At 44.5% G+C, this 26,246-nt stretch overlaps 1 protein-coding gene across 5 annotated transcripts in view; it reads right to left on the reverse strand.

Moving 5' to 3' along the window:
• Window positions 1–26,246, reverse strand: part of RNF213 (ring finger protein 213) — a 125,223-nt gene that overhangs the window by 69,412 nt on the left and 29,565 nt on the right. For 3 of the 5 annotated variants that reach the window (XM_066616877.1, XM_066616876.1, XM_066616879.1), the window contains 13 exons: window positions 24,756–24,811; window positions 23,452–23,605; window positions 21,135–21,269; window positions 18,588–18,686; window positions 17,875–17,997; window positions 17,406–17,589; window positions 10,919–11,092; window positions 10,136–10,294; window positions 9,278–9,876; window positions 6,267–6,432; window positions 4,710–4,927; window positions 3,017–3,157; window positions 482–643 (listed from right to left, as the gene is read on the reverse strand). In XM_066616877.1, coding sequence (XP_066472974.1) covers window positions 482–643; window positions 3,017–3,157; window positions 4,710–4,927; window positions 6,267–6,432; window positions 9,278–9,876; window positions 10,136–10,294; window positions 10,919–11,092; window positions 17,406–17,589; window positions 17,875–17,997; window positions 18,588–18,686; window positions 21,135–21,269; window positions 23,452–23,605; window positions 24,756–24,811 — 2,370 coding nt within the window. Of the gene's footprint in view, window positions 1–481; window positions 644–3,016; window positions 3,158–4,709; window positions 4,928–6,266; window positions 6,433–6,880; window positions 6,900–9,277; window positions 9,877–10,135; window positions 10,295–10,918; window positions 11,093–17,405; window positions 17,590–17,874; window positions 17,998–18,587; window positions 18,687–21,134; window positions 21,270–23,451; window positions 23,606–24,755; window positions 24,812–26,246 lie in introns of those variants that run through there. The other 2 variants (XM_066616878.1, XM_066616880.1) reach the window with 2 other exon arrangements.

Genomic DNA, 26,246 nt, shown 5'->3' on the forward strand with positions numbered 1-26,246 from the left:
ATCAGGTACGATCTGATCCATAACATGGACATTGCCTCCTTCTGGAGGGCAACCAGGGATTTGGATGGATAGTTGGTTCAGGCAGCAGTGGGGAGGTTCATTCGATTACCAAAGGTAACAAACATCTTAATTGGCAGCCACCCACCATAATTAAATATTTACTCAATGCAGGTTCATATTTACTTGAGAGCCAGAATGGTGTAGGGGTTCTGGAGTTAGACCTGAAAGATCCAGGTTCAAATTCCTGTCATGAAATTCCCTGAGTAACCTTGGATCAGCCACTATCTCAGCCTCACAGGGTTGTAGCGAGGACAAAAGTAGGGAAGTAACCACATACACCACCCTGAGCTCCTTGGAAGGACAGTATAAAAATCTGAAAGAATGGAGCTATTTATTCATCTTAATCCCTATAAACCACACAACTCAACAGGCCGGCAAGAACTAGAAATACACACAGAGAAACATACAGTTTAAAACTGACCTCAGAAAACTTCTCCACTTCTGCACTTTGCTCTGCCTTCCCTGACATCAGCATCAGCTTGTTCATCAGCTCTCGGAGCTCTTCCAGGGAGTACTGCCGCTCCTCTTCTTGGTCACCGTGTCTCTCCAGGACGGTCAAGCATAGTACAGTCTCCAGAGAAATCTGCCAACAAGAAACAATGACTACTGTTCCAACTAATTTTGTTTTAGTTCTTTTTACAATGTGAATTCTTTCTTTTGCAGAAGTCATGAAGAAACCGAGGTCTATACACTACTTCCTCATGAAGAGAAGTTTAGAGTATCAACTTCAGTGAAGCTGGAATCAGCTTTGTTAGGCAGTTCTGGGAAGTTATCATCTGTCAAATCTACCTTTCTAAGGAGGATGCTCCCAGGGAAGGAGGAAAGATAGAGGCAAGAGGAAGCATTCAGGAAGATGGAAGGGTTAAGCAATTGCCCAAAATTTAACAACAAAAAAATTAAGGGCTGGAAGTTTTGCTGTCTTCTGTCTTTGAGATATTTCTTGTTGGCACAAGGGAGATGGGTTGGATTAGACTCCTGCCACACTTGTGCTATCAGAAGGAGGGCAAGGTGTGAAACTCCTTTTAAAAAAAAATGGATCACGAGACTCCCAGTGTTTTTAAATAAGATCACAAGAAGGGCCATCTGGTTAGGGAAACAAACAGAATAGCATGACCCAAGATACTGCATCATCCAATTTATGGGTTATAAAAAAAAACAAAAAACAAAGGGGAGAAACACAGTCTTTTTTGCTTTTAACCACTGACTGCTTTCTAGCAAAGATGCTACTGCTGGATCTCTGCTGGGGCAGAAAACTTCTGCTTTCCTCTGAATATACAAAATGCTGAACTATCTCACTGAACCAGTCAGCTAAGTATTTGTAAGATTAGATAGTTCTGTTGCTTTCTTTATTGAATATCATTGTCTTACATGTGCCTGTCAGCAATTCTACCTCAAAGGCTTACGCTCCCTTTCTTCATTTCTCTTAACAAATATTTTTAAGATGTACTCAAATTCTGTGTGACTAATGAACACACACCACAATTACATACTCTAATAGCCTAACCCAGGGCAGGCAGGTTACCAACCGAGGAATTGGGTAAAGGGTATATAGGAGAATTCTCTAGCCCTAAGCACATTACAGAGCACTATCTCTCAGATTGGGCTTGGGCTTGTTTGGGCTTAGACTAGGACAAAGAAGTGGTGGCAATGTTATCAAGGAGCGATATTCCCCATGTGAGAAGAAGGGGGTTGGAGTGAATTCCCCAGTAAAGTTTTCCTGGGAGGGATGGGACAAAAGAGGAATGGAGCTGGGGGCTCTAGTAGTAAACACCAGGGGTTCCCAAAGTGTGCACTGCAATGCCTTAGGATGGGGCTCTTGATACCCTGGCCTGTGGGTCAGATCTGGCACATGGCCAAATCTATCCTCCAAGTGAATGTAGTGTCTGTTCTGCTGGGGAGCCTCCTTACCATGCCACCGATCTCCCCCAAACTGCACGCTGCTCAGCCACTTCCTAGTTCAGTTGCCCCAGCTGGCTTTGCACCTGGATTTCTGGATAGACATGGCTGACTGGCATGCAGTTTGGGGGAGATCAGTGGTATGGTAAGGAGGCTTCCTGGCAGAATGTAATCTGCTTACACCAGGAAGCCTTTTCTGGAATGCAGCAATCTCCAGTTTGGAGACCGCTGCTTTAGAGCAGTGGTTCCCAAACTTCTACAAGGGAATTGGGAACATGGTAAGTTTTGGCAGGGGCATAGGGTGGCATGATTAAGGTGTGTGTACACTTAAAGAGGGGTTGTGCTTGCCTTCTGCAGGAGGCTTGCATGTGAGCTTCCCTGCTGCTTCATTTCAGTGATCGTGACCCACTTCTGGTTTTGCAACTGCAACCCAACAGTGGATCACTATTGCCAAAATGAGCTATTTGGAGCAGTGGGGAGGCCCACATACAACCTACAGAAGGCCAAGGCTACCCCCACATTAAGTGTACAAGCCCCCTGATCACAGTGGCGGCATGATCATGGTGGAGTTATTGCAGCAGTCACTCCTTAGCCACTTCCCTCAAGAGGCAATGGCCTCCATCTGGTTCCCCTGGTACATGGCAACCCACCTGTTTGAGAATCACTGCCTTAGGGCATTGTGACACACTCAGAGGGGTGCCGCAGGATGACCCCCGGTGGCTCCCCTGCCTCCCAGGTGCTGCCACTTTGGATCTCGTGAAATTAGAATGCCACCATCTTGGATCTTGCAATATTTTGTGAGATCCAAGACGGCATCACCCAGATGAGCCAGGAAGAAGAGGCTGCAGGGGCGCCATGACGTGGGTAGGTTTGGGAACCACTGAGTTACACCAACCCCAAGGGACCAAGCAGACGGAGTACCAGTTCACAGGGAAGATTTTGACTTTCCTGAAAGAATTTTGCCAAAAAAAAGTGAAAAGAAAATGCTACCGAGATAAAGGTTACCAAAAATGCCACAAGAACTAAGATTGCACCCAAGGCCCCTTCAACCCTGTCACACCTTCTGGTCTTCTGCTGGTGCTCCAATTCTGTAGATGCCTTTTTTATTGATTGTTGTTGCCAATGATATTGAGGACAGTTCCACAGACCCATGGCTCTCTTTTATGGTTTTCAGCCATTCCAAGTATCTGGCAGAATCACACTATGCAGTTGAGAGAGAAATGATATTGTCTGGGTTAGCCCTACTAGCTGCAAAATGTTTCCCAAGTCAAATCACACAGTGAAACTAAACTAGACAACAGAATAGCAATTCAAAGTGTCAGTTATTGTCTTTAAAGTGCTAGCAGTGCAATCCTATGCACGCAGTGCAATTCCTTAATCAGAATTAAGCCCACCTGAATGTAATGTATTCCCAGGGACACATATACAAGATCACAGTTGAAATGCCTTAAGATGAAGGAACCCAATGGACTGCATATACGCAACAGGGCCCAAATATTTATACCTGTGGGCCGGGCAAAAATGGGTTAAGTCCAAGGAACCTGATGGACTTCCTCCCCACGTCTGAAACAGTTTGCCGTGAGATCAGCCAGAGGCTCTCCAACTGCATGTTCCATAACCAGTTGAAGCTCAGTTGGCAGCAACCAGGACAAGGACATTCTCCATGGTGGCATCCCATATGCAAAATTCCTTGCCTCAGGAGACCAGATTGGTTCCCTATCTGCTAATTTTGCAACAGCAGTTGCAGTCCATTTCGTTTCTTTAGCATTTGGCAGTCAGTACTTCCTATGGATTTACTGTTTCTTCTCTGCTGCCTGATGATTTTATCTACTGCTGTTATGTTTTGATTGTTTGAACTGTTGATTTTTAGTACCCTATTGGAGCATCACAGTGGGCACCCCCTAATTAGGAAGGGGAGGTTAGAATATAGGGGGGGCCATATCAACAGATCCTATATCTGTGCTTTCAATTATCCATGGATGTGCTGGGCCCCCACTGATCCTCCAGAAGCAAGGGGATCTATGTTCCCCCTCACCTCTGGAGGCTCTTCTGAGCCCTGCAAAGGCTCCTTGCATCTGCCCACAGCCCCTACAGGGCTCAAACTGGCTGTTCAGGCAAAAAAAGTCACTTCCAGTTTTTCAGCAAAACCAGACGTGACTTTTTTGGGGCCTAAAACTGCCATTCTGAGCCCCACAGAAGTCGTGGGCTGATAGGGGCTCAGAAGAGCCTCTGAAGGGTTCAGGACATGGGAGGGTACCTGAGGTTTCACAAAATCACAGAGGGTTCTGGAATGGAACTCCTGCAGATACCGGGGCACACTTGTATAAATATTTTAAATGTCTAGTGATGTGGTAATAACATGCTGACAAAGAAGGGTCTTTGTCTGATCACAAGAAATCTCTTAAAAATTTCTACCTTGCTTATTTCTATGCTCATGGAGGACACAGATTGTTTCAAGAAGGGCAAGGAACATGCTGCAAAACTTTCAGCAGTTAACAAGATGGAGGAAATGCAGCCTGTGTGGTGGAAATCTGCACACACTGTTCTTCAGACTCTAAATTAAAGTTGTTATAAGGTCATTCCAAGTAACAGTAACTTCATTTTCTCTTTGCTTGCATCAGTAATGCTGTACAGTATCATCCATAACAGTAAGCCCACAATGGGTAGAACACAAATGTATTTATCAAATACATTAAATATCAATATAACACAAGTACAAATTGATAAACAAAAGATACAGCTGCAGGAATTACCAGTTTTTGGGGAAGGTTGTGGTCACTTTCCAAGGCTTTCCACAATTTCTCCAGGCACTTCATGAATTCCACAAACCCGGACTCTTGCTTCAGCTCATATAGTAAGGAGGAATAACCAAGCACAGCATCATGGAAACAGGCTACACGATCCACATCCATGTCATTCTCTCCCGCAGAGATAGAGGCCAGGTCCACAAACACCTTCAACTCATTTATATCTAAAAGGAAAATGAACCAAGTACTCAAGACACACCAGGATATTTACAGCACAATCCTAGGCAAGTCTACTCAGAAGTAAGGTCCACAATGTTTAATAGAGCTTTCTCCCAGGTAACTGTGCCCAGAACTATAACCTAATCGTCTATGCACGCCCTTCCTGAAAACACCACCAATACAAGTCTTCCTGCTAGTCCTTCTTGTGCCATCTTAGCCAAACATTTCAACCAGCCACTTCACCCTTACTTTCTTCATGTATATGCTCTGTGAGCAGCGGAGGACGGGCACTGGGCATGGGCATGGGCACTGGGCATGGGACTGCCGAGCAGCGGAGGACGGGCACCGGGCATGGGCACTGGCCTGGCAGTAAGCCTTGCAGACATGTCTTACGGCACATTTGCGACAGTGCGCACCAGTGGGAAGCCAGCACGCAGAGCTCAGGATTAGGCTCCTAGCCGTTCATCTCCTGCTTTCTTCACCTAAAAGCAAAATTGTGCAATAGCATATTCACAGCGGGGAAGAGAGAAGAAATGTTCCTTTTTCAATTGAAACATAGCTTGGATTGATAGAACCAATATTTTGCCATGGAAAGGAACAAAGATCAGATAACCACACACATGGGTGACTGCTCTCTCATTTTTATGAACATCACCCCACAAGCTGGCTAATGTGCCCCAGGATTTCCTTGAAGTTTAGAGGTCCCATAGTGGTGATCTTCAGAGGCTCTCTTCCCACTAATCAATGTAGGCCAGCAACTAGAAACTCTTGCTGTTACAGCTTTGAGGTTGCCACAGTGCACAAGTCCTTAGAACTCATTGACTTCATACCAGTAAGTCAGTCTCTTTGACTGCTAGCTTTATGAACCAATGGTTATAAGATGCTTCCACAAAGCCACTACACCCCTATTTGACCTCAAGATAGAACGGCTCAAAGGCAGTGTGGCATTTGCCCACCAGTTCCACGAAGCTGATAGGCACAAAGACCATCTGCTGTCTGCTGCTGCTGCACCCCAAGGTGGAGCTCTTACATGCAAGTGGGAAGAGACAAAAAATGGAAGTATAAGATAGGTATATGGCAGAAAGTGAAGGACTGGAAGAAAAGGCATGGGGAAATGTAATAGCTGATGGGCAAGAAGAGGGAAAGTCAACCTTTAATTCCTGCCCCCTCCCCAACTATTCTTGCAGGTTGGAACTTGAACAGTAAACCTAACAGAAATGTATGAAACAGCATCCTGATGCTTCCTCCATGCATCACCTATATCAGGAACATCCCAAATGTACATATTTATAGTTACTTCCCGCCTACAGTCACGAAACAAATCAGCAGATGTGCATGTTGTACCTTCCAGAGCCTCTTTAACCCAGTTGACAAAGTCCCGCCTGAGCACAAGCTGCTTAAGGCACACACGACGTGATTCAGTGATGCTTTGCAGCAGTTTCTTAGCATGTATCAGTTCACGGCTCATGCAAGACAGACTTTTTTGCTGGAAGGATGACAATTCATTATTCTGAAAAGCAAATATATAAATTAATATTCAGAGTTTTTCTGTTTTTCCGTTTTTCCATTCCCTGCTCTCCAGTGTCAATAGGACTCTACAAATGAGAAGGAATGTGCTGATCCCTGGAGAAGGGGGGAAATGCATCTCTTTAAAATCACCGTTTTAAAAACTGCTTTTCTTACTATTGTAGAAAGTGCCATGCAAGGGATTGCAGGTATATCCTAATTATCCACAGATTTTTCTATCTCAACTTGATGAGAAGGGCCATTTAAAGGAGAACAGTCATTTAACAATAGCCTTGTTAATGTGAGAGACAGCAGTGGTTGATTTTCTCTCCAAGGCAAAGTGACCCCTCCCTTCCCCCCATCACATGAAAGAAACATCACATGAAAGAAAGAACATCACATGAAAGAAACATCACTTTGCTCTGGGTGAAGGGAGGGGGTCCCTGACTCACCTGGAGAGAAACTGATTGATGGATTGTCTGCCTAGTAACTCTGTCTTATCACAAAGGTCAGCAAGGCTGTTTTTAAATCACAGGAGCAAAGGGACTCGCTCAACCAAGTAATGCACTACAACTAAAAATGCAACAGGCATTGTCAAAGCATTAGGCATACGGGAATTATGCACCTCATAGGCAGACAACAAAAAACAAAGGTGACAGTGGATATGAATCACATCCCCCTCCCCACACAACTTGTATTTTTCTCTTTGTTATTCCTTTGGCTCTTCAATTTCTCTCTCCCTTCCCTCTCATTCACACATCAACCAAAGGAAACACAGTTCTACTTCGCTTCGCACCCCCAAACAAATCAGAGATGCTATCTTCCCCCACCATGCCTTCTGTCACAGTGACAGGGCTAACAGTAGTCTTGTTATCATGGGGAAAAGACTCAACCCTGAGAGCTGAACAATACTGGATTTGCCAGTTTAGAGGTGCCACATCACCTCTTTTTGTCTCACGCCAGAGGGCAACTGCTGCACTTCTGTCCATAAAGGAAGAGCATTTTAAAAGAGCATTTGTGTATTTTTGAAGTCTCATAACTTCAAAAATACACAAAAGATTTTCACCAGACCAGTGAGAGACCATACTTCTGGATGTGCTGTAGATTTTGATAAAAATCTAATTACCAAGAGAAGTGTGGTTTGGGTTGGCCCAAGCACAGTCACAAAAGTGGGCAGTCAAATTTTAACATCTACTTTTAAAACTGCTCTAATTTTTCAGCAGATTTTTCTGAACTGGGGTCAGGTTATAGACGATCTATGTCAAATTACAGGTGGAGCCTATTTATACGCGTGAGTTCCGTTCCGTGACCTGGTGCGATTAAGAAAAAACACCTTGTGCTAAATTCCATAGAGTTACACAAATACACTGCAGCCTGACACTTGGGAAACTAAGGCAGCTGTTATCAATCCCCTCCCTGCTCCTTCACCTCCCCCTCCTCCGCTCCATACTCAGCCCTCCCCATCGCCAGCTGTCCTGCTTCTTTCACAGGTGGGATGCTGAGCTTTTAAGAGTCCAGTCCTATGCGTTTCTACTCAGAAGTAAGCCCCATTGTAGTCAATGGGGCTTACTCTCAGGAAAGTGTGGATCAGATTGTAGCCTGAGAGCCCAGTCCAGTGGCTTTCAAACTCACACGGGGAGCGAGGCAGCAGGGGCAGGTGGAAGGCAGCAGCGCAATCCCCAGGATCGCGCTGCTCAGGGGGCTGCAGGGGCTTGGGTGCACTTACGAACAGGGGTAAGGTGTGCACAGCCTTCCCTGTGAACCTTTGGCAGGGCTCCCCACAGCAGTGAATGTAAAAGCAGAGCAATTGCGCCCTGCCTCGGCTAAAGCGGAAGTGGAGTGCCATCGCTCCACTTTCACTTTCACTGCTGCGGGGAGCCCTGCCAAAGGTTCGCATTGGGCTCCCCACACCCTGGGGAGGCTGCTGGAAGCTTGGGTAAGTGCACCCAAGCCCCTGCAGCCCTCTGAGCTGTGCAATCCTGGGGATCGTGCTGCTGCCTCCTTCCTGCCTCCATGCTGCCCCCACCTCTTAAGGGAGCAGAGGCCAGGGCCCACAGGCTGGGGCATCGTGATGCCCCAGTTTGAAAAGCCCTGGCCCAGTCCTATGCCTGCCTACTCAGGAGTAAGTCCCATTCTAGTCAATGGGGCTTACTCCCAGGAAAGTGTGGATTGAATTGTAGCCTAAATCTCATGCTTTGACTTGCTGGGAAGACTTGCTTGCTGGGCTGTTTTGTTTCCATAAGCTGGAACATGGAGAGCCTGCAGCATCTTAGTCTGGGGGGGGGGGGGAATTGGGAAACACTCCCTGGGTTTTTTAAAGCAAACCCCTCTGTTGCTACCGAACCTGCCCCTGTGAGTATGAGTGAGAGAGAGAGAGAGAGAGTGTGTGTGTGAGTGCTCCACCTCACTGCATGTGTTCTGGCTACAGAGGTTGTCCGCCCCCCTTGCCCTCTTCAGACTTGGCTGCCTCAGGGGCTCCAGGAGTGTTACTGTTCCTTGGCAAGGGTTGCTCTTCCAGGGCTCTTGGGCTATTTCCCTGCCTGTGCCAGGCAGAGCCTTTTTGCAGTGTTTTGGGCTGCCTTGAAATGGAGCAAGACAACAGCGCAGGGCAAGGAGGCAAAGGTGTGTGCGACTTTCAATCTCCCCCCCCCCCCACTGGATTCAACACCCAACTGAGACAAATCCTCAGATAAAAAATCCGTGGATAAATAGGTTGCACCTGTACATCTCAATAAGGCAAATACTTTTTAGGCTGTAAAAATCAAGTGCTTACAACATGATGCTGGAGTGCTCTTTCAAAAGGCTGAAGGCAGCGTCATGAATGGTGATGTGAAAACAGCTATACTTACGAAGTTCAGTAAAAGCTGCAGGACTCTGAAGTCACCAGAAAGGTTCAAGCCTTCCCTGACTTTGTCAATAACCTTAGCCGAGTCCACAGCCAAATGCAATTCGTGATACTGCTGGATCTGCTGAGCTCGTTGGTCTAGCCATTCTCCATCGTCAGAATGCTGCTCACACATTATCTGAAGATCTTTTTTGAGCTCCTTATATTTGTTGGTAAAATCCTTGAAGAGTATGTCCACTTCAGCAAATGTGAGCTCTCCAGACTTGATGTTCTTATACAGTCTGGTGAACTCATTGTAACATGGCTCAAATAAGGAACAAGGCACATCCTCAAGTTTCAGCACGGTAAGGGCCTCCTCATTAGTTATATCCTCAGCATTGCCTGCTAGTTCTTTGGCAGTCCATTCCCAGCAATACTGGAAAACATGGCTTTCTTTAAGTTTGTGCATCACTTGGATGTTCTTCTTCAGGTCTGGACTAAGGTTGTAATAAGTCTCTATTTCATCATCTCCATGAGAAGCTGGATGTCTCACGTTCACAATATCATCTAGTGCTTTTGAGGTCAAATTTTCACGGTGCTTCTGCTCAATTTCAGCAATATCCACTGAAAATAAAGAAGAGGTGAAAACTCAAGACAAACTCATTTCAATTGATTTTGCCTATGATGCTTGATGCATAGTCATATTACAGTGTCAAACACCTATCTCAATAGTTGAATACCTAGATTATTTTCCTCCTTCATTCTTGAAAGCTTCTGTTGCCTTGTCATTCTATTCTGAATTTCAGCAACAAATTAAGAATAATTTCAAACAAAGTCACCACAGAAAACCAATATCCATTTTAAAACCTACAAAAACCATTACCTTCAACACAATCCTGCACCTTTCTGCACATGTCCAAGAAGGACCCCAAACATTTTTGTTCACGTCTGACACACAGCACTTCTTGCAGTCTCAATTTAAGCACTCCTTCCAATTCCGATTTGTGCTCTGACTTTTCCATGGCTGAAAGTTGTTTCCATTCTGAAATAAAATTGCAATCACAACCATGTGTACAGAACCCCTCCCTTCACCAGAAACACCCCTCTCTGGCTTGGACTCACTATCTCTCATAATAAGCAAGTCCTTAGGAGACTAGGGCATATCAGACTCTCACACTTGTCAACAACTTGGCTGCCGTGTCCCCCAGGCAGAGGTCTCTAATTAGAATAATGGGGGTTGCTGGCTCCTGCAGTACCTCTCCCTCCTTCCACCCCGGGAGACAAGGGGGAAACCACTATGGCTAATCACCCTGCTAGTTCTTAAAACTAAAACCTCCTACATGGCAAATTCCTGAGATACTCCCACATCTTGCAAGGCTACGGTTACATGTCACAAATATTCTAGGAAAAAACAAACAGTTGGCATATCATTTATGGTCAGAGCTGCAAGCAGCACCTAAGCAATCTGAGGCCCTTTTCCAGCAAGGCTTACCCTGTCTCTGCATGACAGAGCAGAAGCAGGCAAGTTGTCAGTTTTGCTGTTATTCCATCCAAAACAAGTCTTGAAGACTGCGTTAAGAGTATGGACTATACCTAATATTAATCCAATATTTTGTTCACATGTTACCCAGTTCCCCCTTCAGATGAAGAAAAAACACACACTTACTTAACTCTGAAATTGACAAAAACTGTTTCCTGTGCTTTGCAATTATATCAAAATGTTTGACCAGGATACAGCCCTTCATTAGTTCATCAGAAGCTTTTGTATGTACAGAGTCAGCAATAGTCATTAGATCTTTGGCTTCATCAGTAAGTTGGTCCAGAATGTTCTTATCAGCCCCTGCAAGATCATCATCAAAAATATTTATATACTGCTTTTGAACAAAAAAGTTCACAAAACAGTTTACACAGAAAATCAAATAACTAAATGGCTCCCTGACCCAAAGGGCTCGAGAATTTTTAAAAATGCAGAATACAAGCAGACAGACACTAGAAAAGACACTATACTGGGGTGAAGACTGTTACTCTCCCCCTGCTAAATATAAGAGCACCAGTTGAAAAAGTGCCTCTTTGCCCAGTTAGCAGGGCTCAGGTATATGGGAGCCCTCATATCCGCGGATCCCGTATCTGCAGTTTCTGGGGCCTCCTGCACACGCCCCCTTCAGAACCAAGGGAAGAACGGCTCCCCATACCTCTGGAGGGTCTTCTGAGGCCCGCAGAGGCCACGGGCGACCCCAGGCCTCAGGATTCCTCAGCCCTCCCAACGCCTTATAAGGCATTAAAAATGTCACTTCTGGTTTCAGCAGCTTTTTTTTTGCTATTTCCTATTATTTGATGTTAGCAGTGGCCGCAGGCAGCCTCTACAGGCCACTGAAGACCCTCGCCCCTGCAGGCCACTGGGCTCCCCTCACTTCTGGAGGGTGGGGAGTGTCCCCCATTATCCATGTTTTCACTTAACAGTGGGGGTTCCCAAATGGAACCCCCAAGGATACCAGGAAGGTCCTGTATTTAAAGAAAAAAGCAAGCAAGCAAGCTAACAGCTCTTCTTCTTAGAGTTCTAAACTGCTAAATTTTCCTCCCCGATGTCATCTGAGAGCTACTGTATGCAAGCTGATGAGCTTGAATCTCCCCACTTGCCTTCTGCCACTCATATACAACCTACACTCTTTTTGATCAACAACAGCCAGTTGTCACCCCTTGTGCTCTTGTCATCTGCAAGGGGAAGGAAGGTAGTAGGAAGGAGAGAGCATGAGATCATGTCAGCTGTGAGAGGGAGACAGCACATTCATCAAAGAATAGAAGTGATCAAGCAGGGGCAGAAGCAGGAGGTTAGTGTTGGAGGGAAGCCTCACCCCTTTTCCCACCTGTTTCTGGGTAGGGCCCTTTTCTCTAGGCCCCTCCTCGTCATCCCTTTAGGGAGAAGAAAGGGCAAGGACCCACCTTCTAGGTTGCCCTTCCTGGGATGAAAAAAGGGATGCGGCAGCCTGGGCCTCTGCGAGAGGGGGGTGGGGCTGTGTGGCAGCCTGAGCCTTGGTGAGAGGGAGGTATTAGTGGGATGTGTGCATTAGAAGGGGTTGGTTGAGAGGTATATAGATCTGCTGGCTCAGATCCAGCAGAGTGTTGGATCTATTTGCAAAAGAGGGTCTTTTTCTGGTCTCCCTCTTGCTCTTTTTAAGGGCAATGCTGCTGGGGGTGCATGAGGATAGTCTGCATTACGGAGACCTGGCTGGATGAGACAGGAGATACAGGTCTCTCCCAGATCTGTCCACCAGGCTTCCAGGTGCTGCAGCAGCCACAACTATGGAGCAAGGAAGAGGTGTGATGGTCTATCACAGTATTATCCCCCTTACGAGGTACCTTGCCCAGAAGTTCACCAGATTCGAATGCCTTCATGCCATGCTGGAGAGGCAAGTCAGAATTGGGATTCTGTTGGTGTACCGCCCACCATGCTGCCCATTAATCCCCTTGCCTAAGTTGACTGGGGTGAACTCGAGCGTGGTATTGGAGTGCCCCCGATTATTCATTTTGGGGGACTTTAATGTCTATATTCAGAGCCCGAGGACTGGTGTGGCTCAGTTTTTTATGGCTGCCATAGCAACAATGGGTCAGAGGATTCTGTTCCCAACACATGAAGCAGGACACACGCTGGACTACGTGTTCACTGCTGGGCAGGAGGATGGTGATCTGGATGCAGAGGAAATTAAGGTAACTCCTTTGTCATAGATCATTGGTTCCCAACCTGTGGTGGTGGTCCCTGATGGTGGTCCCTGATACTCTGAGAAGTTGTCCGCAAGGTCTCAGGAAAAAATTGCCTTTGATCACTTCCAGCATCTTGTTGAGCAAGTGGTCCCCCACAGATCACCAAAGAGGACAAAGAACAGATTGTCTGCAGCTAACACTTCAGTGCTAGCTGCAGGTAGTCCATTCTGCACCTCTCTGGGAAAGCGCTCACTTGGGAGATGCTTCCCCATGGACCACCAGAGGGGGCGGAGACACTGAACTGTCGGCAATCCATTCTCCATCCTCTTTGGTGGTCCGTGAGAGAATGTTTCCCCATGAACTATCAGAGAAGGCAGAGAACAGACCACCTGCAGTCAGCACTGCACGTGGTCTGCACCAATTCCAATTTTAGCTTCAGTGGTTCACAGGCTCCTAAAGGCTGGAAACCACTGTCATAGATAGATCACTTCCTGGTGGGGTTTCGTATTATCACGGCTCCTCATCTCCACTGGAGTGGGGGAACCACATTGCACAGATTGCCCTCAGAAACTGACAGATCTAAACTGCTGGGGGTTTTTCCTGTTGCCAGAGCCTCACCCAGTGCTTTGGTCGATCTCTGAAATGAGATGGCCAGGACTCTGGGTCAGATCACTCCTGAGCATCCTCTGCCCAGATATGGAGTCAGAGCACCTCTTTAGTTCACTTAGACATTGTAGATGATGAAGTGGCAGGGCAGATATCTTGAGTGACGATGGCAGAAAATTTGTTGCCAATCCGACAACACAGACTAGAGCTCATTTCAGAGCCTATTTTGTGGCGGTATTGGCAGCTAAGGCTTCCTTCTCTACCAGCATTGCATCTGCTGAGAACCATGCAGCTGAGTTTTTTCATGTGGTACAAGACCTGCCCCATCTGACCCCTCCAGTAGATGCAGAGGAATACATAGTGTGATGAGTTTGTAAAGCACTTCACAGATAAAGTCACTCATATCCAGCACAACATGTTGGGAATAATTAATGCAATGGTTCCCAAACTGGTGGGTTGGGAGCCAACAGTAGGGAAGCACTCCTCTCTGCCCTTTAAGGGGCAGGGAGGGAGGGAGGCAGCAGCACGATCCCCATGATCTTGCTGCTGCTGCTGCTGGGGATGGGATTTTTTTTTTGTTTTTGTTTTTACTTACCAGCCTGGGGATCCTGGGGGTCCAGGGAGCCCTCAACAGGGCTCTCTGCACCTCCTAACATGTTAAAAATATGAGAAAGAGCATATCCGGTTTTCGTCACAAAAGTGTACGTGCCTGCTTTTTTCTAATTTTAACATCATTGGAGGTGTGGGAAGCCCTGCAGAGGGCTCCCTGGACCCCCCGGAACTGAACGTAAGTAAAATAACCCTCCCAACTCCAGCAGTAGCATGATCCTAAGGATCACATTGCTGCCACAGCCCCTCCCCCACATACACATGTAGGAGTTTGGGAAGCACTGATCTAATGATATCTCTGTGGCATCTATTTTATTTTTGGGGATTCTATACAGCTTGTAAAACCTGCAAATTTGAATAGGATTCTTTGGAGTGTGAGAGTGTCTGTTAGCCCCAGCATGGCTTATTAGATCTGCCGGGGGGGGGGGCTGGCTAAGTGGACAGAAAGGGTGGTGAATGCATCTCTAAGGGAGGGGGATGATGCCAACAGAACTGGACAATAGTTCACCCTATTCTGAAGAAATCCTTCCTGGACTCTACCATACTGAATAATTTATGGCCAGTCTCAAATATCCCATTTTGGGCAAAGGTAATTGAACCGGTGGTGAGGTCTCAGCGCCAGAGGGTCCTGGAGGAAGTTGACTGTCTAGATCCATTTCAATCTGGCTGGAGTTTGGAACTGAGAGGGTGGATGAGACTTGTGTCAGAGACTGGACACTGCTAGTCCTGCTGAACCTCTTGGCAGCTTTTGACACTATCAACCATAGCGTCCTTCTTGGTCAGTTGACTAAACTGGGGCTTAGAAGTTCCATTTTGGAGTGGTTCTGCTCATTCTTGGCCAACAGATCCCAAAAGCCCGCACTGAGGATTGTATGCTCACCACCCTGAGTACACAGATACTTGGGGCACCACATGGTTCAATTCTCTCCCCCATGCTGTTAAACATCTATGTGAAGCCACTGGGACAGGTCATCTGGAGATCTGGGGTAGGACAGTTATTCATATGCTGATGACACCCAGCTCGTTTTCTCCTTTGCATTTAAGGGGGCAATCAAGGTTCTAGATTGCTCTCTAGAGGCAGTTGGGTGTGAGCAAACAAGCTGAAATTAAATCCAAGTAAGACAGAGGATCTCTTGGTCCAGAAATTCACAATGCAGATACTGGACTACTGTCCTGTTCTGAATGGGGCTGTACTCCCTCTTAAAGAAGCAGGTCTGCAATCTGGGTATTCTCCTGAATGAACAGCTGCTCTTGAACTGATTGAGGTGATGGCTGTGGCTGGAGGAGCCTTTGCTCTGTTTTGGCTGAATCAACAGCTGAAACCATACCTAGGTGATCCATGCCTTAGTGCAGAGGTTCTCAAGCTCTCCAAGCCTCCGAAAATGTAAAAATAAAGATCATGACCCACTTCTGTTTTCATGATCAGAAACCAGAAATGAGTTGCAACCTTTACTTTTACATTTTCTGAGGCTTGGAGAGCCCTGCAGAAGCTTCCACAGAGCTCCCTGCACCCCGTAGAGCAGGGGTGTCAAACTCGTTTCATACAGAGGGCCGAAGTTAGCATTCAGGGCTCCTGCTGAGGTCTGGAAGTGATGTCATTAAGCAGAAAGTGACATCATTAAGCAGCTAATGGCCAGAAGCCAGACCTTGTTCTCATATAGCAACTCATTAACTGCAAATGAGAGAAGAGAAAATACACAAATCTTGATCATATTTCAAGATTTGGGAAAGACCAATTTTCATGTGGGCTGCCATTTCAGTGGTAACACCTCAGCAGCTGAGAGGATAAAAAGCAGCCGGATAAAAAGCTTCTGGGGGCCGCATCCAGCCCCCGGACCTTATGTTTGACACCCCTGCCCTAGAGGTTGCTGCCAATACTGGTAAATAAAATGAAACCCCTGTCACCAGCTCGATCCTAGGAATCGCATCACTGCCTTCCCCCCTTCCCCGCAAAGACTTATAGTGGTCCCTAAAGTTCTAGAGAGTTTGGGAACCAGTGGATTAGTGACATCAATATTAGATTATTTTAACATCTTCTATGTGGACCTTCTCTTGAAGAATGTTAAGAAACTGCAGTTAGCACAGAATGTGGTCACCAGTGTGGTTGCATGCAGGGCTTACATTCCTCCATTCAGAAGCACAGCACAAAAACCAGCTTTCTATTTTGACACAAATTCTACATGGTGGCTAAACCAATTGTCTCATGACTTTCCCTTTCCATAATATCCATAATAGCAATTCTCTATTATTTAGCTCATCTTTCCTATTAAACTATGCACTGATCCATTAAGTTCTTTTAGATCCATTAGAACCTTAAGATCAACTAACTGTGATATACTCCACTGATCCCAGAATTCTCTATCAATTAAATGCTATAGAACAGTGGTTCTCAAACTTTTAGCACCGTGACCCAATTTTTAGAATGATAATCAATCCAGGACCCACCAGAAGTGATTTTATGGCTAGAAGTGACATCATCAAGCAAATTAATATTAATACTGTTAATAATTAATATTATAATTAAATAAGGGGATGCCAGCTCTGTTCAACCAAGTGAATTTTCTCTGTGGCCTGCCTGCAATAACGCCCCCCCCCCAAACACACACACAAATCAGTAAGATTTTCAGCCCTACCCAGTGCCCAGTTCAATTTTATTCTTATGTTTAAACCATATCACTATCAGGACCCACCTAGCTTTACAAGTCTAAAAAAGAAAGAAAAAATCACCTTACCAGCTCAAGTCTCTGTTTCATTCTTTTAATTGGGAGGGGGGGGTTGCCTTCTGGAGCATTTGCTGAGCGCCACTTTAATCAGATCAGGACCATTCTGGTGACCTTACATTCCTCTTTGCCTGACCTGACCCTTACCTGGCCTTGCATTCCTCTTTGCCTGATGAGCCAAGGCATGTTTGCTTACTAATGAGTAAACACAAACATGTAACTTAGCTTTGCTTTCCATAAGTCTTAATATATTCATCAGCTTGGAGGGAAGGGTGTTTTTTGGGGGCTGCATTCATCAAATTGGGACCATTCTAGTGTCATTGGCTTCCTCTCAGCCTGCCTTTTCCAATGGACCAAGACAGGTTTGCCTACTCAAGAACAAACATGGCTCAATTTCACGTTACATAAGGGTCCACGCATTTCCTTCTCAACCAACAGCTTTTATCAGCTAAAGCTTTGTGACCCACCAACAATCAGGTCGCCACCCACAGTTTGAAAAACCCTGCTATAGATAAATACCATTGAAGGTAAAAAGATGTTTAATGTCTGGCCAAGTAAGCAGATGATTCAGAACTACTTCATAATCACTTGTAGGTTTTCCTGCCTCATCAGATGGCCATGACTTTGTGATGACAGCAGATACAAGTTTGCCTAGCTTGCTCAGGTTGTAGGAAGATATCACGTCAAGGAGGTTCGTATGTTCCTGGAAGGATAGAAAATACACATGCAGGATTGGGTCACAATATGATTTTCATATTATACAAGTTCGGTTTCTCAAACTTGCTACATCATTTACAGCTAAATCTTATGGATGTCTACTCAGAAGTACATCTCATTGTGTTTAATGGTGCTTACTCCCAGGAAAGTGTACACAGGATTGCAGCCTTAATCTCTTACAGGATTACCATTCATTTTATCATGCAACCTAATGGTTCCCAATTTCAACAATATTTACTCTCAAGAAAGTGCACATAGTATGGCAACCTACCTGGTATGCTAAATTAATAGCTTCTATGGCACAGTTTTCAAATGTTTTCCTAATCAGAGGGTGAACGCCTTCAAATTTCTCAAAGCAGCAACAATAGACTTTGATCTGCTGAACTGCAGCTTCCTGTTCAGAAACAGCAAAAGAAAAAAAGAGGCACAACCACCATTCTGAATTTTTTGGGATTACTATAGAAAAAAATTTAAGGCAATAACAGCCAAAAAAATAAAATACACTTTAAATTATTGCAAATGATTTTTGTTTATATAAAAATAAGATAACTGCACATTCAGGATATAAGTTGAGCAGGGTACAGCCAGTCTTAAGTTCTCTACAAAACTGAGTGGGGCCAAGGGACAGAAGTATTCCTTCTGCAAGCACCAATAAAAGACACGGGAATATTTTCAATTCTGTTCTATCTACAAGTTAACACAAATATTCAATCTTAATTCAAGATCATTTACACACACACGCCTGCAGTCCTCTGAAGTTGTAAATATTGTGAACAGAAAAGCAAATATACCAACCCTTAGTCTGATGTAATTAAATTAGAAAAAAGTCAAAAATGTATTGTAAGAAGAGTTTTCAAACCTAAATTATAAAAAGGAGATACTAGAACAAGGAATATGTTTACATATTAGTTGTAATAGATTTGCATGAAAAACTCAGGCTAAAGATAATGTACAGCACTGCCCATCTCTATGCATCTTTATTACCTGTTTGATTCTGCTTTCCATATCTGAAATCAAAGTTTCTTTCCATTTCTTTGTCAAGTTCTCATCAGGAAAGTTTATTTTCAAAAAACATCCCCAAGTCTAAGAAAGAAGATTCATTTATGTTGAAAGTCAATCAGTAAAAAGGAAAAAGAGGTACAAAAAATATTCAATCCATATGCCAATATTTCTCAACCTTCAGCCCTTCAATGCATTATCTACTAGAAGACAAAACATACATTCAAGGTATAAAAAGATCAATATAATAGGCAGACAACAGCATTAAGAATCTGGTTGAAAACTGTTGAAGAGTATAGGACTTCTGGGGACAAAATCTTGCTACAAGAGTTTGTACCATCTCTAACACAGCAAAAAAGTGCAGAGAAAGGAGTGTAATCCAGGAAACTAGGAACAGTAACAAGGCATAATTCTGTCTATAAAGCAAAGCAACTAATTTATTCAGTTTTCAAGACTAAGAAACTGCAAGGAGGTGGATACCAAAAGTCAAGGACAAAGGCTGCAGGCTGGTATGGAAACTGGAACTGAGCACCCAGGAGTGTACTGGAAGCAACTATGAAAGAGTGATATAGAACTATAAAGGCCTCAGAAACTGCTCCACCAGTTGGTGCTTAGCTCATGCCTATACCAGCTGAAATATCTAAGAGAATTTGCAGGCTAGCATTCCTGCTGCGCTCCTCCCTGCAAAGGTTATTCATCCAATGAAGGCTGTTTCAGCACTGAAGCAAGATTGAATTAGGTCCAATCAGTGTTACCCAAGAGTGTCTGGAGCTGAAGAAGTCACCATCTGCTAAACCACCACCTTATCTGAAAAGGGGACATTTAAGACTGCTCATAAGTCAAGAGTCTTCAGCATCCGAAGTTTGTTAAGAAATGGTCTCTTTCAAGAGAGGTCAGGACTACTCCCTCTCAGGGAAGTTTCAAGTTCTTGACAGCAAGTTTCAGAAGGGAGACACACCTCTCTGTGACTCTCAAATTGTGGGTTCTAGAGTTTCCTTCGCAAGAATACACACACTGTTCTAGAAAAGGGCTGGTCCAGCAACTAACTGTTCTGAATTGTACTTGTTTTCCTTTTGCTTTTAATGGGTTCCAGAAACGTGACAAGAGTTGTAAATCACCGTATAACTCTGCATAAACATTCTCATGCATTATCTACAACAGGCTTACAGGAGCTACCTTTCCCGTGTACCTGCAACCTTGAGATTAATCAACTACAGTCTCAATAAGAGCCATATGACAAATGCTGGCTTAGACATAAATTATCTATTACACCCCCCTGAGTCAAACAAACACTGGGATGTACATACAAACAAAAATCTACATGCAAGTGTCAGGGAATCTAAGTCTCTCTTTCCTATACTATATTAGGTTATTTGTTATTGCTATTGTTAAACAACTGAGAGGCAAACATCATTATCAATCGACTGCAAATTATTTGACAATTTACCAACAGATTCCCAACAGTTTTTGCCATCCTCAATCTATAATTTATCCTCAATTTGTTTTTCCCCTGGAAACAATACTGACTCTTCCCAACCCATACTCAAATCCTTCACTTCTGTTTCAGCAGACATTTAACTGATATATGCCATTGTACTCTGAATTTGGTTAATCAGTCTGTTCAAATGCTGTTATGAGCATTTTTATCTATTAAATATTTGCGTCTTTTAATAAGTTGTTACTCCCTTAGAGTAGTTGTTACCAAACTTTTTAGAATCAGGACCCACTTTTAAAAATGATTAAAAACAGAAGCTTGAACAGCTGATAAATTGAAACGTTTTTTAGACTCAAAGCTTGGTGGGTTCTGATAAGGCTCATTTTAAAAAATGGGTCCCAATGCTGAAACATTTGGGAACCACTGCCTTACTGGTTGCTGGCTCTGATGTGAAATACTTCACCAAACTTTTGCATACCTTTTCATAACCTGTGGAAGGCACTATGCTCCCAAGTCCTCCTTCCGATAAACATTATTTTCTAAGTTGTAAGGTTCTTTGCACACAACTCCCTACAATTTCCACTCTACACATGCACACTCTTTTTTCCTGTCCTTAACAAAACTGGGATTGCTTATGGTCACTCTGGCAACTCAAATGTTGATTCACTAACACCACAAACTATCTTGAAAACCAACAGAACTCATGTGGCTTGAGTGCAGGACTCGGAGAATCTCACCCTGCGAAGGCAATTCAACTCAGTTTGCTTCCAGAAATTTCAACTAACAGGAAGTAATACATCTCACATGGAAATTTCCCTTTTTGACAGGCCTTGGTAATAGGTATATGGCTAACAGAGAATCCAGGGTCACCATTCCAGGAAGTCAGAATTACACTGTGACAAAATAAGGCAAAAAATTCTCTGAGACATCTGTGAACACATCAGAACCAGCAACTGATGTATCTTTCCATTAAGAAATGAAAAGAACTGCTAAAATAAAAGAACTGCTAACAGAAGAAATACAAAGCTAAACAAAGGTTATTTATCTTGACAAGGTTTGAGACAAGAATTTAGGAAACACATAGTTTGAGTACTAACCACAAGTTCCTCTGGAGAAGTAAGTGCTACTTCTGAACGCGTATATGTTTTCAGCAAAGATTTTGGCAGATTATTCCAAAGCCAGGTCCTTGTAGCTTCATAAAATGCTTTGAATATGTTTTTCTCAGTTGAACCCTATTGTTCAATACAATAATTATAAGACGCTGAACTGAAGGACAACCATCCATGAATTTTGACAGATAGACAAAAGAAGAAAACACACCACTGTTCCCTCTAAGGTGCACAGCCATGCATCTCCAGGTGAGCCCCATGCAGTGCAGAGCTTGGCAACCTGCAAGTTCAGCGATGATCAAACCATCATTGAACATCTGGATGCAGCATTGCAACAAGTTGCAGTGCTGCTGAAGGGTTCCAAGCACTAGTGTGGACCCCTTAGAGGGAATACTGGCACACACACAACTTCAAAATCATTAACAAAAGTAATTGTTAACAAGTTCAAGAAAGAATTATTTAAGCAGTTGGTGGGGTCATACGGTGGCCTGACAAAGATACAAATTCTGCTACTCTTGTTTTTACATTGTTTAAGAGTTATATGTGCACGCATGCTAAGCATGTTTTGCAAACTCACTTTAAAACATGCTATCCAATTCTGATTTACAAGGGATTTATAGTCAGTATTGGCAAGCATGCCACTGCCAGTCGAAGTTAAACTTTTCTACCCTCCTTCATATCATTTCCTGAACTGAAAATTGCAGCATAAGAATGACAGTCAGAACTTTGGTATGCTAACCCATCAACTCTTCAAATGCATGAAACATAGGTCAAACTGAGCTCTGGCAGCCTCCAAACATACCTAGTAGCACACTGGGCTGACAATGCAGAATAGGGTGTTGCCATCGGGGACCAGCAGCAGGTGACTGGGACCTCCCTAACTTTCTCTTGCAATAACAGCAACAGTAGACAAAGATGCCTGACAAAATAGTTGTGCAGTGTTTGGACCATCAATGTAACCAAAGAGTGCCAAGGTGTGCATCTGTGCCAATGCACTGCCTTGGAGGACTTCACAATGTGAAGACCCTTACGCTATGAGGGACACTACGCAACTTCATAACAAGATTGCATACATCACTAGCAACTCTGCCCATAAGTTTAAGAAGTATGCCCCTTCCTCCCAGAGTCTCCACTCTTACTTGTCTGTAGGGGTGTGTTTTGTGCTTCCATCTTTATCCCTTCACACATGATTGTCATTTCATCCCAACTCTGTAATCATTGCTTTCATTGCATTGCCGTAATGATTACCAACACAGTTAAGCATTGCTCCTTCCCCAGTTCTTTCTAGCTTAGCAATAACTAATTTCTTCCCAGTGTTAATGCTGGATCACTACTGGATCTAATCCAGCTACATTTAGACCACCATTCTGTTTTCAGTACTGGCCTGCTGTATGCTCCTGTCTTCATTTTCTCTGAACAAGGAGATTCAATTTAGCCAAAACTATCTGAACTGCTTATATGGCCTTCACCACATCTTCTGGTAGTAAATTCCTTAAGGGTGCAATTCTATTCTGCTCTGGAACAGGCAAGCCAAGAAGCTTGCGCAGGATAGGCGCCCTAAGCAGCTCAGCCAGAGGTAAGGGGAAAACATTTCCCCTTACCTCCGGGTAAGGACTACTGGTCCCTATAGGTCTCCTTGGACTCACGCCACCTCGAGGAGGCACAAGTCCAAGTGAGCGGAGCAGCTTGAAGCTGCTCCGTTCTCCTCGGGAACAGGGGTTGGGATCCGGCATAACTGCCAGATCCCAGCCCTGCCTCCCACTCCCACCTGCCCTTGGGCTGCCCACCGCCCACCCTCCCCCTGCCCAGGAACGCCTCCAGCCCACCTCCTCCCCATCCCCCTCACCTAACTCAGAGTCTTGCATCAGTGTAGCCAGGCCGACACAAGGCGCTCGGAGGAAGCCAGCACGGAGGTGCTTCTCTGAGCTCCAGCCTGGCTCCCTCCTGAGGAGGTGCAAATGTGCCATAGGCCAGCACAAGGGACTTGTGCCAGCCCAAGTCAATGGCTGGATTGTTCCCCAAGTTAATTAAGTATTGTCTGGAAGACATTTTCTTTTTTGCAGTTCTGGAGAAACTTCAGGGATATAACTTATGCATTGCTGGTGATGTCACAAAGAACCTGAAGGCAAAGCCACCTGAAAAAGAAGTTTTTGGGGTGATCTTCGCAGCAGATGAAACAAATTCATCCCGTTTTTCTAAGTTTCCTGACAGTCTCTCCCCACACAGACTGGTAAAGTGGTTCAAGATAACAAGGAAGAGACTGAGGCTGAATTACAAAAGGTGTATTATGCAGATAGATGCTCACCTCCAAATGTGCAAGTCCAAGGATCCTTGAAACAATCTCTGCAGACATCACTGGTAACTTGTAACGCTGTACTGTCTGGACTTTCTTACATATCTGCTGATGAAGTCTTAAGCTGACAGTCACAGATGAGTCCCAAATACCCTGTTGCAGTGAGCTGCAAGAAGGTTTGCAACACTGCTAGTTACTTTTGCAATGTAAAGGGATCAAATTATTTCTACATAGAGCAGTGATTAATCAAACAAGTCATTAATTAAAACTTCCCTGGTTCGAAACTCACTTCTGCCATGAACTCAACCAGGTGGCCTTAGGCAAGCCACTCCCTCTCAGCCTCAGCTTCCCAGACACAGTATGGAAACACTACAATTTACTTACCATACCCAGTTCTTGCAAAGACTACCCTCAAGAACATGCTTTGTTATGCATCTTATTTTATCTGCAGCATTTATAGAATCTTCTGAGCAAACAAAGGAATCAATTGTGCTGCTTCTAAAACAGACTTTCCCTGACAGTTCCTACAGTGCTGTACTATTCTGTTTATTTTTTAAGCATATTTATATTCTTGTCTTTCCTCAGCCACAAGGCAAGTGCTTCATCCTGTTCCAATACTGTTAAAGGACAAAATGTTATAAATGACACGGCTTTGTGTGGGTGGAAATACTGGCAGAATATGGAGAACATCAAGAGTTATTTCAACATAGAGGCCAGCTATAGTGGCTCACTGTAGCCTTGCTGCCAGAAAGGGGGAGGGAAGTTTTACAGAAAATCCTCTGTAGTTATGCTGCCAACAGAAAGGGAAAAATTTGCACCTTTAAATCTAAAGGAAAATGAGCATCCTTCCTCACGTCCATCTCCTGTCTAACGTAAGCCAAAAGTTCAGGGCTCCATCAGCAGTAACATCAATATTACCAAGTCACCTGGGAAGTCACTTAACTAGAGCAGTGGTTCCCAAAGTCCTACTCAGACTTTGGGACCACACTAAGTTGTTGCAGGGGCAAGAGCAGGGGGCGGCCTCGATGGCACCGCAGCGATCAAAGCACTGCGGGAACCGTAGGACATCCCCAAATACCTGGGGAAATCCTGTAGCCTCCTGGAGGGTCCTGGTGGCTTGCAGCCGCCTCTGTGACCCTTCACGCGGCTGCAATGAGCTTCAATCTGTTATCGCAGCTCATTTCCAGTTTGCATGATCGCAAACAGGAAGTGAGCTCCAGCCACACACAAGCTCACAGAGGTAAGAGGTTAGCAGACCTTCTTCCAACTGAGTATTGTATCAGGAGGGTGCACACGCACACACATGTTTTACTTACCCATTTTGGTTATTTTTGGTGACATATATAATCTTCTCCAGAAGTTTTTCTACCTGCTGGTAATGAGTTAACAAAGATTAATTCAGAAAATACCTCCAATATTTTGCTGAATAGAACACCTCCTAATCAACCATCAATGAAGCCAAAGCTACTTGAGTTAATTTTGCCAGAATGTTTCTGCTTCTCTTTGCTATGGCATGTGAATGAACCAATCCGCACAGGGAAGGCGAGCATGAGACATTTGGTTTGACTGTGGGATGTGCTGTAGACAAGACTTAGGCTGCAATTCTAACCTCACTTTCCTGGGAGTAAGATCAATTTAACACTATAGAATTTACTTCTGAGTAGACCTGGTTAGGATTGTGCCCTTAGAACAATATAGTTATGTATTGTCTGTGTATCAAGAGGGCATATGCAAGGTTTCTTTGGTTTGGCCCTTCATGAAGGGAATGCACCAAAATGGATAAGAACTATACATGAGGCCCCTGTATTCGCAGATCCCTACCGGTCCCGGTGCTGAAAAGTTTGAGAATCACTGTGTTACATAAGAAGAGCCCCACCAGATCAGGCCAAAGGCCCATCTACTCCAGCTTCCTGTATTTCACAGTGGCCCACCAAATGCTTCAGGGAGCACACAATAGACACAACCTGCATCCTGGTGCCCTCCCCTGCACCTGGCAATCAGAGGCACCCTGCTTCTAAAACCAAGAGCTGCACATACCTACTATGACTTGGAACCCATAATGTGCTACACAGTGTTATGGGCATACATAACCTACAATGAAACAGATGTCTTTTTTTCATTGAAATTAAGAAAAAATGGAGAATTTTACTGTCGATTTTAAAGTGCCCTGGATTCCATCTTGTGCAACCAACCTGTGTCAGCCCTGCTAGGAGAGGAGGCTGTAAAATTCAGTTTGTGAAACAGCTGGGGTTATCAAATTGCTGTGACCCTCCAAGTTTCTGGTCCCAAGGGGTAGACTGGCCATTGAAATTGTATTACAAATGGCACTTCATTTATTAGATTATTCGGGCATTTCAAGGCCAGGATGACTGTTAAGAATTATTCTTAGCTGTGTTCCCCAGTAGGGATGGGGTAGGAGTGAGTTTCATCATCTTTCCAGACCCTTTGGAGGTTTCAAGGCTTCTTATTGGCGGAAACCTTCGACAGGGTGTAAAAAATTCTCTAGGGGTGTGCTCTAGTTGCCTACTATTTGCTGAACATAGCAAAGAAATTGGCCATTCTGAGGGACGGTGTTCCAGAACTCTATACATGCCTTGAAGTTATGCTCCCAGAGTAATGCCAACTAGTATATTTTTTTTTAACTTTGTCGGCCTGATGATATTATTCCTAAATTGTATTCTTAAACTTTACCTTGTATTGTATTCCTTCCTTCCTTCCTTCCTTCCCTTTTAATACATTTATTTATACATTTGTCCTCTTGCCCCGAGGTAAGCCCCTGCAGGCCCAGTGGGTCAACTCGTATCTGC

This window comes from Tiliqua scincoides, chromosome 2 (assembly GCF_035046505.1).
Source record: "Tiliqua scincoides isolate rTilSci1 chromosome 2, rTilSci1.hap2, whole genome shotgun sequence".
NCBI classification, from domain to species: Eukaryota; Metazoa; Chordata; class Lepidosauria; order Squamata; family Scincidae; genus Tiliqua; species Tiliqua scincoides.